Source organism: Nicotiana tomentosiformis, chromosome 9, assembly GCF_000390325.3.
Source record: "Nicotiana tomentosiformis chromosome 9, ASM39032v3, whole genome shotgun sequence".
NCBI classification, from domain to species: Eukaryota; Viridiplantae; Streptophyta; class Magnoliopsida; order Solanales; family Solanaceae; genus Nicotiana; species Nicotiana tomentosiformis.
The window spans coordinates 39188338-39203613 of record NC_090820.1 but is presented as its reverse complement, the minus strand read 5'-3'; the positions used below and the strand labels follow the sequence as shown (position 1 = coordinate 39203613).

The following is a 15276-nucleotide window of genomic DNA, read 5'->3' as shown; positions in this document are numbered from 1 at the left end:
GGAGTGCAGTAAATAAGTCGTTGAGTGGTAAATTACCATATAAGTTCAGAATTTAATTTATTCAAAGATGAGCATAGTTGACATGGTATATACAATAGTACTTGTTTTCAAGTTGATATATCAATAAGTTCCTCTACGCGCTCTCCACGCGCGGACATGGCACATAGTATCAATTTTCTCTATTCAAATTATTCAACTTGGCCATGTGCATAGGATCGAAGAACTCCATATTACGTGTTTGGATCACTCTGACTCGACTAAATTCAAAGTCAAGCAGTGATATAAGAAATGAGGAGCCGTTATAGGGTTTAATTCCCAAGGTCAAACGAAACTAAAAAGAATTTAAAACAAACTTGGGTCATATTATCCATATACTTGTGTTAAAAAATGGTTGTGTTGGGGGCTGCAAAGTGGTTATAAGTTTGCAACTCTATCGAATACCTTACAATCTAATTATAGCATATGCTTTCTTTCTCTAGCATGGTGACATTCAAACTTCCCTTGTTTTCCAACTACACTTTCTTCTTCCTCTTATCTCTTTCACTCCTTTCTTTATGTTCAGCTGAGGTACTACCTACAACCTTATACCTTCCAGTCAGTAAAGACTCATCAACCCTACAATACATTACGGTAATAGGGCAAAGAACTCCTTTAATCTCCGTCAAACTCACAGTCCATCTTGGTGGCATAAGCTTATGGGTGGACTGTGATAGAGGTTATAATAGTTCAACTTACCAACCAGCTCGCTGCAACTCCACACTATGCTCTTTTGCCAGATCTCATTCCTGTGGAGACTGCCTATTCAAACCTCAACTACAGCCGGGGTGCAACAACAATACTTGCTATAATTGGGGTGAAAATCCCTTGATTAATACTTATATGGACCGTGCAGAAATCGCTGAGGATGTATTGGCAATTGGTTCTACTCCTGGCATCCTTGTCACTTGGCCGCGGTTTATTTTCAGTTGTGTTGACTCCACTCTATCGAAAGACCTTGCACAAGGAGTCACAGGTACTGAATTATATTGTGTGACGTACTATTTTATTACAAAGATTAAACTCTTAGAAAGAGCTAGCACACTTCTTTTACTCAATTATATTACTTGCATGTACCAACACGTCCTTCACGTGTGGGAATTGTTGGAAAAAATAATAATCTCGCCCAGGAATAATATCCACGACAAATAATAATAACACAAGAGAGTAACAACGACACCAATTCTTTTAATGGGTAAAATATAATACCCGAACGGAGCAATATAACCACTATAATATTACAACTTTATAGTGTCAAGAGACTACTACAATCTAAAAGAAATAATACTTTTTATTTAAAACAGTTCACTACAATATTACCCACATTCACTATTTATCTCAAAGATTACAATCTCTGGATTACTCTCTCTAACTTCTATTGCTTCTCTCTAATTTTGGTGTGATTGAAATGAAGAATGGAGGCTTCTATTTATAGTAAGAGATTTCATTCAACTACTACAAAGAAGATGTCTTGTTGTTGATTTAGTCCTATAATTTTTCAACAAAGTTAGGCACCTCCCAATTTTTTCAACAAAGTTTTTAACAAAATTAGGCACCTCCCATTTTCTTCAACAAAGATGTGAACAAATTTAGTCACCTCCCATTTTCTTTGTTTTTCTTTAATATGAGCCCCACAGGAATATATTTTTGCTTTTTGAACAAATAACCTCTTACCTGCTCTAATCGTCATCTAAAGTTTTAATCAGTTAGAGTGAAGGCGCTTTTTACTTACTCAATTATATTATGTCTCAATACAGGAATTGCAGGTTTTGGACACCAAAGTCCAGTTTCAATTCCTAATCAACTGGCTTTAGACCCTAGATTTGCCAGGAAGTTTGGTATTTGCTTGAGCTCATCTACAAGTTCTCGTGGAGTTATCTTCATTGGTTCTGGCCCATATAATTTTTACAACCCTAAGAAGGTTGATATCTCCAACAATCTTGTCTATACCAAACTAATAACAAATCCCAGGGCATTTTTGCAATCTTCAGAGTACCATATCGAAGTTTCATCCATTCGAATCGCAGGGAAAGACGTGGCACTAAATAAAACACTGCTATCTATAAATAAAAGAAATGGAGTAGGTGGGACGAGAATCAGCACGACGACACCTTTCACAATCTTGGACAATAGCATTTACAATGCTGTTAAAACTGCTTTTCTCATGGCGCTCCCTAAGAATGTGACAATTGTAGAACCTCCGATGAAACAATTTGGAGCTTGCTTTAGTTCAAAAAACATTAGAAGCACAAACGTTGGACCAGATGTTCCTGTGATAGATTTTGTCTTGCACAAGAGGAGTGCATATTGGAGGATTTATGGGGCAAATTCAATGGTACAAGTTACAAAGGATGTTATGTGTTTAGCTTTTGTTGGAGAAGACCAAACTTGGGAACCATCGATTGTGATTGGAGGGCATCAAATGGAAGAGAACTTGTTGGTATTTGACCTTGCAAGAAGGAGGATTGGTTTCAGCTCCTCCCTCAAGCTTCAAAAAACATCATGTGCTAACTACGATTACACATCTAAGACTTGATCAAGATTCTCTTTACTAAGGCAGATGATTAACTCTTATTTTTCATTTCCTTTTTCTTAATCCTTTTTTTTGGTTCTTAAACTGTTTCTACGCACGTTGGAGTCAACAAGAGTAGCATGTCGAGCTTATCAAAAAGAGTAAAATAAGTGAGAGATCTTTGATGGTTAATCAAGACTGAAGTTATTTTTATAAGAGTGTAAAACTTATTTTTATCATATGGAGTAAAATAAGTTCTGAAGTTATTTTGTGTCCCTACAAGGTTTCCGGTGTGTTTCCTATTGATAATATATATGTCAAGGTGTACTACTTAATTAATTTTATGAACATTGTTTTCGAGATAAACTGAATTAAATTAACTCGGTATTTTAAAATTAAAATTTCGATATTCATAAACTATACGAAAAATACAATAAGATATAATTTTTCTCATATCTCTTATGAAAAAAAAGACGCATTTCAAAATATTGGTAATTTAAATCTCATAAAGAGAAATTGAAACATAGGAGTAATTTTTTGGTTTACAAATATTTTTAATATTCTCATCATGCAAAAAAAAAAGTTATTGAGTACATTCTAATCCTTCATCATCAAAGTAAACTTCTTCAAGATTGATAGACGTTTGGCAAATTCATGTCGTCATGACCTTCAGAAAGTGAACGAAAAGAAATCGAAAAAATTGATATATTAGAAACTCCATTTTTTGTAACAAGAAAATAACTGCAGTACTCCTAGTATATTTTGAATCTAACTTTCCCACAAGTGCCTCCTGTTTTTGGTGAACATTGAACAGGTACCATCAAGCCTTGGAAGTAAAATTGAAGAGTGAAGAACTGAAGTCCAGCCTTTTATTAGCAATATAGTATTAAATTGCAAAAGTTGTCTTCAATTTGAGGCGCTCCAATAACTATAGAGGTGCTGGGTTCAAGTCCACCATCCACAAATCCAAGACAGAGCACCTCATTATTCACAGCCACCATTGAATCACACCCCAAATAGTCCAAATGGAATTCAACATAGCGTTTTTGTTTCTCGGGATCAACTCAACGGGCGGAACACTAGGACCAACGCGATTGCTTCCAATATTTGTTCTATTATAACACACCTTAAAAGGAACCACGGGTGTCACCCCTGGAACCTTAGCTAGTGATATGTCAAATGCCTTTATAAAAGCATTATAAATCGAAGTCTGGATTTTCGTGTAAGGATCAACTGAGTTGATTTTGGTTCCTCCAGTGCCATACTTGCTTATGGTCAGCAATTTGGTGTTTTATTGGCACAATAATGTTACCATTTATTTTGATGGAATTCACTCCAATGGAATTGTCACGATCCCAACTTCCCACCGTAGGATGTCGTGATAACACATAGTGTTTATAACTAGATAAGCCTAACATTTAATAATAACCTGATAAAAATAATTAATAGTAATACTAAAGCAAGACTGATAAACTCATAAAACCTTCTGAAATAGGATCTCAACAACACACTTCCCCATACCGGTGGAACTGAGTCATAAACTCTATAGAATAAAGTTGAATGTCTAATACAACCGAAACGAAAGATAAAGGAAGGTGACTCCGAGGCCTGCGGACGCCGAGCAGGTATACCTTGAAGTTTCCGGAAAATCAGCTACAACCAATCACTATCATCCAACACGTGCAGACATCCTGGATCTGCATAAAAAGATGTGCAAAAGCGTAGTGTGAGTACACCTCAACGGTATCAAGTCTAACCTCGGTAGAGTAGTGATGAGGCCAGGTCAAGACACCTACTAGGATATAAATAACAGAATAAAAACATAATAACGAGAAGTAATGGCAGGCGAAGAAATGACGATACGAAACAAGTTAATAGCATAGACTAATGACAGAATCGTAAGCATAGAGATAGCTTAAGGGAAGCAATTTAAAGAGAACCTCAATGGACAAATACAGGCAGAAACTGATAAGACAAGAAGAGTAAAAGCAACAAGAAGTGTTTCACCAATAACTCTTTATAATTTGAGATAAATATCAAGAATCACAAAATGAGGTACCGCCTCGTACACAACAAGAATCACAACCGAGGTACCGCCTCGTATATAACAAGAATCAGAACTGAGGAACCGCCTCGTATGCAATATTTCTCAATTCAATCATAATCTTTGCTTATACCGCTGCGCGAGCCTTACATTTAAATAGTTTTGAAAATATTTTTCCCGAAATAGCTACACGCATTTTAGCCCACCTTGTAATGCAATATGGCTTCAAGTAATTCCCTTACAAGTAATACGCACATAAGTCTCACCTTATGCCGCCGCATGCATATTAACTCATATCCTTATACTGCCGCATTCACATCAATAATACATCACAATAACAACTCGCACCACAAGTGTCCATATGCTACTACTTGCCAATAATCAACAATTCAATGTTTCCACAACGATAGCACAAGGATAGCCTATGGCTCAAATGTCAACAATAACTATGAATGTAAATTTATCAACAAGAAGGATATCTCAACAATAAACAACTTCGCCTCAACGTGAAAATGACTTTCACAACTTCAACATCAATAACACAACAATGAAAAAGATAATGTGCAAGCACGATACTAAATAAGAATAACTCACAATGGAATAGATAACATGTAATGATGACTTCAAATAAGGAGAATCAACAATGAAAGGGATAACATGTAACAATGACTTCAAATAATGATAATCAACAATAAAGGAAATAACATGTAATAACAAATTCAAATAAGGATAATCAACAATGAAAGGGATGACATGTAACAATGACTTCAAATAATAATAATCTGCAATGAAGGAGATAACATGTAACAATAACTTCAAATAGTGATAAATCAACAATGGAAGAGACAACATGTTCAACTAAAGCATAAGAGCAAAATATCAAGTAAGATGTAGAACAAGTATTAACAAGGTCATTTAAGGCATGTAAGAATAGTCTAACACAAGTAAGAGTAGATTGACTATAGAAATTTAGAACATGATATGACAATAAAATTAAAGCATGAAAAGAGTCTAAGTAGCCTAAACCGGTCAAATGCCGCATATAACCTGTATACCCACTCGTCACCTTGCGTACATGACTTTCACATGGCACGAATGATACAATCAATACAAATCCTAAGGGGTAGTTCCCCCACACAAAGTTAGGCAATATACTTACCCCAACTAGACCAATTCAACCCTTGAAAATAGTTTTTTTCCCTAAAATTGGCATTCACACGGCTCAAATCTAACCAAAATCGACTTAATATCATCAAACAATGTAAGAAAAATCAATTATAATAGATAAAGCTATTATCTTTATACTTTTTCAAAAAGTCAACAAACGTCATCTCGGGGCCCGCTCAGTCAAAACTTGGGTCCAAGGGTAGATTATGACTATCCATAATCCCACGAGTTTATATATGTGATTAGTTTCAAAATTCGAGTCCAAATCGACTCTTAAAACTCAAATTCTTATTTTTCAAAAATTTGATAAAGTTTCACAAATTTTTACTTTGATTCACATGATTTTGATGTTAAAATCTAAGATATATTGATGAAATGAGAGAATATGTTGAAAAATCCCGTCTCCCGACCCTTATGACCAGATACAAATGTTGCATTTGCGACAGAGGGTTCGCAATTGCGAATCAGGGGTCGCATTTGCGAACCTTGACAATCTTAAGATAAGTCGCAATTGCGACAAAGGCATCGCAATTGCGAAGCTAGTCAATATCGCAAATGCGACATCAGAGCCCCCACTATCACCTCGCAATTGCGATGCCTTTGTCGTCGCAATTGCGATAACAGAGCACCAGCAACACCAACAATTCATTTTCAATTCAATCCATTTCGAATCATGTCGAAACTTATCCGAGCCCTAGGGGATCCAAACCAAACGTTCACACAAGTCTAAAAATATCATACGAACTTCCAGGCGTGATAAAAACACAAAAATAGCATCTAGAACTACAAATCGAACACTAAAACGTATGATTTTCAAAGTAAATTTCAAGAATCTCTAAGATTACCACTAAACGTCTTAATCCTGTCAAATCAACTCCAAACAATACCAAATTTTGCAGACAAGTTCTAAATAGCATAACGGAGCTATTCCAAGTCCGAAAATCAAAACTCGAACTCGATAGCTAGAAGTCAACTTACGGTCAAACTTTTCAACTTCAAATTGTCAAGTTTATGCAAAATAACACATATCAACCTACGGACTTCCGAATTCAATTCCGGGCATATGCCCAAGTCCAAAATTACGATACAAAGCTATCAGACCCATCAAAACATCATTCCGGGGTCGTTTTCACAAAAGTCAAAGTCTGGTCAATATTTCTAACTTAAGCTTCTAAGTTAAGAATTAAAAGGTTCAAATCAACCCAAAATCTTCCAGTAACGAAACTAATCGACCTTGTAAGTCATAAAATCGTAAACACACATGTGGGAAGTATCAAAAGGGAAAACAGGGCACCATTACACAAAATAAATGGTCAGGTCATTACATTCTCCCATTCTTAAAACAAACGTCCTTAAATGTGCATAAGGACATACCTGAAGTGATGAATTGATCAGGATAACGACTCTGCATGTCGTGCTCGATCTCCCAAGTCGCCTCCTTGACCGGATGACCCTTCCATTAAACCTTCACTAAAGCAATGTCCTTTGATCTCATCTTCCGGGCCTATCTTTCTAAGATAGCCACTGGCTCCTCATTATAAGTCAAATCCTTGTCCAATTAGACTAAGCTGAAGTGTAAAACATGAGACGGTTTACCATAATACTTCCGAAGCATAGAAACATGGAACACCAGATGAACCGCAGATAAGCTAGGTTGTAATATAAGCTTGTAAGACACCTCACAAATCCTCTCAAGGGTCTCAAAAGGTCCAATATACTTAGGGCTCAACTTTCTCTTCTTCCCAAACCTCATCACACCCTTCATGGGTGAAACCCGGAGCAAAACCCGTTCTCTAACAAAAATGCTACATCACGAACCTTCCAATCGACATAACTCTTCTGTCTAGATTGGACAGTACGAAGTCGATCCTGGATCAATTTGACCTTCTTCAAGGAATTTCAAACCAAATCTATGCCCCATAACTTAGCCTCTCCCGGCTCAAACCAACCAACTGGAGAACGACACCGTCTCCCATATAGGGCCTCAAAAGGAGCCATCTGAATACTTGATTGGTAGCTGTTGTTGTAGGCAAACTCCATAAGAGGTAAGAACTGATCCCAAGAACCCCCGAAATCCATAACACAGGCACGAAGCATATCCTCTAATATCTTAATAGTGCGCTCGGACTGTCCGTTCGTCTAGGCGTGAAATGCTATGCTCAACTCAACTTGGGTGCCTAAATCACGATGCATAACTCTCTAGAAACGCAATGTGAACTGCGTGCCCCAGTCAGAGATGATGGATACCGGCACACCATGAAGTTGGACAATCTCGCGAATATAAATCTAAGCCAGCTACTTTGAATAACAGGTTGTCACTACCAGAATGAAATGAGCCGACTTGGTCAACCTGTCCACAATCACCCATACCACGTCAAATTTCTTCTGAGTCCGTGGGAGCTCAACAACGAAGTCCATGGTAACACGGTCCCATTTTCACTCGAGAATCCTAAGTCTCTAAAGAAAACCGCCTGGCCGCTGATGCTCATACTTCACTTGCTGGCAATTTAGGCACCGAGCTACATACTTCACTATGTCTTTCTTCATTCTCCTCTACCAATAGTGTTGCCTCAAGTCCTGATACATCTTAGCGGAACTGGGATTGATGGAGTATCGCAAACTGTGGGCCTTCTGAAGGATCATCTCACGCAACCCATCCACATTAGGCATACATAATCGGCCATGCATCCGCAACACCCAGTCATCTCCAATAGAAACCTCTTTGGTATCGCCATGTTGTACCATGTCCTTAAGGAAAAGCAAATGAGGTCTCATACTAACACTCTCTGATATGATCATATAAAGAAGACCGAGAAACCACGCAAGCAAGAGCCCAACTGGGCTCCGAAATATCCAATCTAAAAAACTAGTTGTCCAATGCCTGAACATCTAGGGCTAATGGCCTCTCTACTGCCGGTAGATATGCAAAACTGCCCAAGCTCTCTGCCTTTTGATTCAAGGCATCGGCCACCACATTGGCCTTCCCCGGATGATATAGAATGGTGATATCATAGTATTTAAGCAACTCTAACCATCTTCGCTACCGCAAGTTAAGAATCTTCTGCTTGAACAAATGATGGAGACTCCGGTGGTCGGTATAGACCTCACATGGGAACATTACAAATAGTGTTGCCAAATCTTCAATGCATGAACAATAGTTTCTAATTCCAAATCATGGCGGTGTCCAATCCTGATATTCTTGTTATGTATATTCATATACGAGTCCAAAGGTCATGCCATGATATTGTGGTTGTACGGGTTTGATGATCCCCTGAAGCTTTTTGCCGAGACCCTTGCTTGGTTCATATCCTATCCACATCAATATGTTTTCTATCTTGTTGCTCCACGATCGGTCCTTTTCAATAGTGCTAACCCATTCAATGCGATGATATGTCCCTCCACCCAACTTTCTCCTGTTTTCGATGTCTGAAACGATCTGATTGGTGTAGATGGGGTTGCTTACATCACCATAAATGATCACCTCCTGATGATTTCACTCAAACTTTACAGCCTAGTGCAGAGTTGAAGCCACTGCCCTGGCTACATGTATCCATGGCTGTCCCAACAATAGATTGTAAGTAATAGATATATCTAGCACTTGGAACTCAACATCAAACCAAGTTAGACCCATCTGTAGACCGAGGTTGATTTCTCTGATATTGGTTCTCTGATATGCATCGAACGCCTTCACATTCATGCTTCCCATTCGTATCCCGTGCATGCCTTTACCCAATCTCTTTAGAGTGGTCAGTGGGAATATGTTCAGACTTGAACCTCCATCTATCAAGACCCTGGCGATGAACTTGTCCTTGAATTGCATTGTATGTGCAACACCTTGTTGTGAATAAGTCCTTCTAGTGGTAACTCATCTTCGTGGAAAGTGATTTTGTGGCTCTCCAGTACCCGTCCAACCATGTTAGCTATCTCTCTATTAGTGATGCCGGCGGGTACATAAGCTTCACTTAACAACTTCATCAAAGAATTCTTGTGCGCTTCTGAGTTTTGCAACAATGATAAGATGGATATCTGAGCACGAGTCTTGTTCAGGTAGTCAACAACAGAGTATTCCCTTGCTTGTATCTTCCTCCAAAGATCGTTAGTGCCAGTCTCAACAACATACCGCTAAGGTGCAGCTTCCTTGCTCGTTCCTCCCAGATTCTCAAAAATTGTTATCGATTCCTTCCAATAATCTCTTTTTAAGAATAACCATCTATAGTAAGGAATCCACTGCTTGCATAAACAAGAGGGAATTCTAGTTTGTGGCATTAGATGTGCAAATGTTTGTTGCCGTGTTGCTAATGCATCTTTCCGCTCCTGAGAAACTCTAGGAAATTCCGGTGAGGAAGTTTATTGATTTGTATTGTAACGTGTTGCAGGCATCCTGCTCCTTTCGGTAGAGTAAAAACTTTGCCCATGATTATGAGCTCTCCTTAACATAGCTAGTAGCTCTTGATATGTGCCAGAAAAGATATTTTTAAGCCAATGACTAAGGAGCAACAACAGAATTTCAAGCAAAGATGTGGGAGCTCCTGGAAGCTTATGCTCATATTTTGTTACTAGCAGGAGAAGCATGTTCCAAGCATGAAAATAACACTTTATAGCTGGCCCCGGTCATAGCATTGTTGTGACATCAAAAGGGGTTGTGTACTAATTTGGGAATAAAAGGTTACGCTTACAAGAAAACATATCAATAAGAGGGGAAATAGTAGTTAAAAGGGAAACTTCTTCTTTTGTTTTGTTTCAGTTTTAATCATAAAATTCATCAGATCATTATAAATAAATAAAAATATATTAAGTAAGATGGTTTTACCTTTTCCAAAAAAATAAAAGGTAATATTATGCAATATAGTATACTACAGATTGTCCAATACAAAATAATTTGTAAAAGATGATAACAGAAAAGAAGTTTTGGCTCCTTCAATGGACGGTATACTTCCTCTGTTCCTCATAACAACTAATATATACTTTTTCATCCCACTTTCATCAAAAGTACAGGAAAGAGGATCAGATAGAAGTTAGGCAATCGCTTGTCACACTAATGACCAGTTTAACAAGACCAGAGAACACTACTTCCATCTCATCATCTGTGGCATGGTGTGGCTTAGACGTACTAGTTATCCTTGTCCTTAACATGTCTTTTATATGTCTTGGCTTATCACATATGACTACATAAAGTACCTAAACAACAAGGAAGTGAGATCTGCAACCAACGCCTCCCTAGACCATCCTTATGCCACCCCTGCCCAACTACTACCACCTTTCTTAGCCCCAGACTCAGCCAGCCTCCACTACTCACCCCCATGACAACGCCCTCCCCAGTATCAAGATTGTTACAGATTTGAGTTGATTGAATTTTGGGGGGTAAATCCTATAGTTTTTCTCGTCAGTTTTAGACAACTTCAGATAATGCAGACAAAATCTGCTGTGACTGAAATTGAATATCTGCAAAAATAGTTGCAGATGAAACAACACAAGCATAAATTATATAAAATCACCTATGAGTAATACAAGCTACCTAAAAAGAAAAGGGAACAAAAAACCAAATCTGAGATAAATACAACGAAACACTATGGTTCACATATGAGAACATATCAGAGCTAATGACACTGGTGAAATCTATTATCGTTAAATAACAATACAGCACTAGTTATCATACAAGTGAATCTCGTAGTCTGCCTATCAGTTGATGTACTTCCATCATATGCTATCTCAGAAGGATGAACTCTTTCTATATACTGTAGAATTTAAAAGTTCAACACAGATGATATTGCATAAAGCCATATTAGCGTCGAATATGATGTGACATATTTCTCATAGTCTACAACCCTCTCCATATATTTCATCTTCAAGATTTGCTTTAAGCATAGCCCATACCAGATATGAGAGTCATTCAAACTTAATTATCAGGCCCAATTAAAGCAGTTTTAAAGGGGTTTAGAAGTCAAGACTATTACTAGTTTTTTCCTTAGCTGGTCAGAATTTTTGTTTGATCAGGTAAAGGAATGACATTGATATCCAACAACAAGAGTATGTTGGGAAGCCTATATGGAATAGCTCTTTTACAAGTTGGATATTGAGCTCAAAAAATCAGACATCGCTTCTACTAGCTAGTCAGACTTGTTAATATGCAATATATATAGAGTGACAGGTCTCCTTTGAATGTTCAAATCCACAAGTTCAAATGATCAGCAAAAGCTGCAACATTGATTTCAGTATTTATTAGTCACCTAACTAAATTGCTATACTAAAAGCAATAAGAATCTGAGTGGGACAATGCAAATAAATGAAGAGCTATACAGTAACAAACATATGCCAAATGTGAAAGCTCCTGACAAGTTTGGCGAACTATTCTGTAGAAAAACTAACCTATCAGAGCTGGAGATGAACCATTCGGGTGAAGTTCTAAGCCACAGATTCCTTTATGTTCATTTTAATAATGTTCACATGGGCAGTTATTGACATTGTCCTTTTGCTTGTTTTTGGGATTGCAGTCAGTTTGTGAAGACCGCTAGAAGGCTTACCATCTTAACAGATTCTGGCAGCGATAAAATACGGAGATAGATACTGATGTATATTGATCCTTGTTAACTGTACAGTTGATTGCTACAGTAGTAGTTTCAACCTACTTTCTTTTTCTGCTTTGAGTTATTTTTAAGAGTTGAAGGGTGAAATCCCCTTCAACCAATGTTTAGCAAATTGTAGACTGAAGATTCAACTTTTTTTAATCTTTTCAATCTACCTGAATTTCTTTGATCCTAATTTGTACCTATTGGTTGAGCTTTATGTTCATCTTGCAACTTTTTTGTTGATATTGCAAGAATGCAGTTTTTTCATTCAGATGCTATTGACAATGAAGAAATAACAAGTAGAATAGTCAAATATCAAACTGGTAATATTTTTTGTTGGAATAAAAATACTTTTTGTTCTTAAAAAATTTAGTTATTTCTCAATGTTTAACTAATTTTTATTGCATATAACAATTATTATTATTGGCAACTGTTTCCCTATGCACTACCAATAAACTCGTAATCAGCAGAAGATATAAATTCCGCAAATAATATATAATAACATATACTTATATAAGCAAAATAAATTGATGTTTCGGGTAATTTGTTATTCACTTGGTATCATCAAGTATCCGAATTGTCATTCTCTTGAACTGGAGGCTGGTAATTAGTGTGTTGTTGCAGTAATAGTAAATGCTTCAGTTCTTTCACCTCATTTTCGAAGTTAGACAGATGATCCTTCAAAGACTGATTTTTATTTTGAGTTGAACGTAGCTTACCCAATAATCCAGTTTTTGAGGAAGTTCCACCTTTCAAATCTTTCGCCTTTACTCCAGCCCCGAAGCCAAATACATGACTATAACTTTGAGGTCCAAAGCATTTTTCTACAATCTCTATGCTAGGAAATAACGGCTAGGACTGCACCAAATTCTTGATTTGAGCCTACAAAATATATAGAGAGATTTTTATTAGATCCCATAATAACTTAAAGTAAAGAACATGTTCAATTAAACAAACACACATGTTTCTCAATTGTTTCAGAATCAACAAGTGTGTTATTCTTCTTGCGAGTCTCGAAGAAAATAGATGCCAAATCTGGTGGTTTGCCATCTTTTCCTCCTTTTACATAAAAGTAAATATGTCAAATAACGTCTCGTCAATATTAAGAAAAAATAGATTTGATGATAACATCTTTTGATAAATAATCTCTCTAATTGGCTGCATTCCTGTTACTTCTCGCCTATATTTGAGTAACAATATTAAATTCAAATGCTATAAATAAATTATTAGTCAAAAGATAATAGTATAAAATAAAATTACACAACTAGGTATTATGTCAAACCTGAAAACTTTCAGTAGAAAAATATTCCTTTACCGACCACTCCCATTGTTTCTTATCTGCCCTCTTGGGCACATTGTTAAGAGCCTCTTGTATTAGCTTACCCTTCACATACTTTGCTTGCAATTGTCCTCTCCATTTATTTCATAACTCTTTCATCCATCCCAAAATGTGATTGTGATGAATATCCATGTCATCACTCTCAAATTTATCCTGCAATATATCATGAGCAAAATATAGGCTGATATCCAATATCATCACAGAAAGTCCAAGTGATACAAGAAAATATAGTTCTACAATGAGTCTTGAAATGATCTGGCCAAATTATTAAAAAGAACCCTTCGCTTTATTTAACTTTTGTGAATTTAAAACATAGAACTCTCAATTTTATTTTATTTTAGTAAAAATGTGATAAGAACTCAATAATTAAGTACCAAGAATGGTAAGAAAAGAGGAATCAAAGAAGAAATTGGAATAATCCATCCAATTACCGTAACAGCTGCCCAGATGTGATTTAACTTTTTCTCCTTAATGCGATCCCACGATGATATTCCCAGCGGACATATATTACGGTTACAAACTATTTTTTTCAAGTTCCTCGAAAATAGATTTATATTCTTTTAAACTATTCGATTATTATAAAATGTTACTTTTAGCTTTTCTCCAACTTCAAGTGATGCAAATTCTTTGTACTTGTTACTTCCTCGAACCTTTTTTACCTTTCCAATAGTACATGAACCTAAATTTGCTTAATTTATAAATATTAGAGAATATTGTTAAAATGATTAATATGTGATCAAATAGATTTGGGAAACCATACTCTTTTCAACTGTTTGGGTGGACTGCATAACTTGATGAATAGAAGGAGAAAATGGAATATCAGTTTGCATATTCTCTTTGTCATGAACCAAAGAGTTTTTATTCTTTGTTTGCAATCCTTGAGCGGCAAACATGGTAGAGTCTAATCTTGTACTCTTAGAAGGTCTTGACATACTTTGACTTGCATAATGAGCATTCTGATGAAAGGATCGTTCCTCATTTTCAGACTCTTTAAAGGAGTATATAGATCTAAGCTCTCGCCCTCGTCCTTTACCTAGAGTACTTGATGTAATGATCCGATCGGTCGTTTTGAGCTTTACCGTATTATTCGACGGTTTGAGGCCTCGAGTAGCTTCACTTCAGGTATTATGAATTGTACGTACGGTCGGAATTAAATTTCGGGAAGTTCGCAGTTGATTTAAAAAGAAAATTCTACATTCGAAAACTTTAAGTTGGAAGAGTTGACTAAGGTTTGACTTTTGAGTAAACGACCTCGGATTTGAGATTTGAAGGTTCCAACAGGTTTGTATGATGATTTCAGACTTGGGCATATATTCGGGTTGAGTATCGGGTCGTCCGAGAGTATTTCAACGTTTAATATGAAAAGTTGGCATTTTGAAGGTTTAAAATTTCTTAAGTTTGATTTGAAGTAGACTTTGGTGTTATCGATGTCCGTTTGACGTTCCGAGCCTCGTAATAGGTTCGTATTAGGATTTATGACTTGTGCGCAAAGTTTGGCGTTATTCCGGAATATTTTGACATGATTCAGACGCGTTCGTCGAAGTTTGAAAGTTTAAGGAAGGGTTTTGATCGTCGATTCATACTTTTGATATTGTTTAATATGATTTGAGGC

At 36.7% G+C, this 15276-nt stretch overlaps 1 protein-coding gene and 1 long non-coding RNA gene across 2 annotated transcripts; one reads left to right on the top strand and one right to left on the bottom strand.

Moving 5' to 3' along the window:
- The first annotated feature begins 340 nt into the window (after window positions 1–340).
- On the top strand, window positions 341–2887 carry LOC104093772 (probable aspartic proteinase GIP2). The gene is made up of 2 exons (XM_009599587.4): window positions 341–1012; window positions 1794–2887. The coding sequence occupies exons 1-2, from the start codon at window positions 463–465 to the stop codon at window positions 2570–2572; spliced, it is 1329 nt and encodes a 442-aa protein (XP_009597882.1). The 5' UTR covers window positions 341–462; the 3' UTR covers window positions 2573–2887.
- A 10725-nt stretch (window positions 2888–13612) lies between these two features.
- Window positions 13613–14703, bottom strand: LOC138899463 (uncharacterized). Its single transcript, XR_011411113.1, has 3 exons — window positions 14425–14703; window positions 14096–14343; window positions 13613–13817 (listed from the first exon to the last, which is right to left on the bottom strand). It is a non-coding gene; the product is annotated as an uncharacterized lncRNA (long non-coding RNA).
- Between the last annotated feature and the right edge of the window lie 573 nt (window positions 14704–15276).

Excerpts from the sequence above, each read along its gene's own strand:
- LOC104093772 (XM_009599587.4), top strand. The coding sequence starts at position 463 with ATGCTTTCTTTCTCTAGCATGGTGACATTCAAACTTCCCTTGTTTTCC. Across the intron at positions 1,013-1,793 it reads CCTTGCACAAGGAGTCACAG|GAATTGCAGGTTTTGGACAC; the intron begins GTACTGAATTAT and ends GTCTCAATACAG.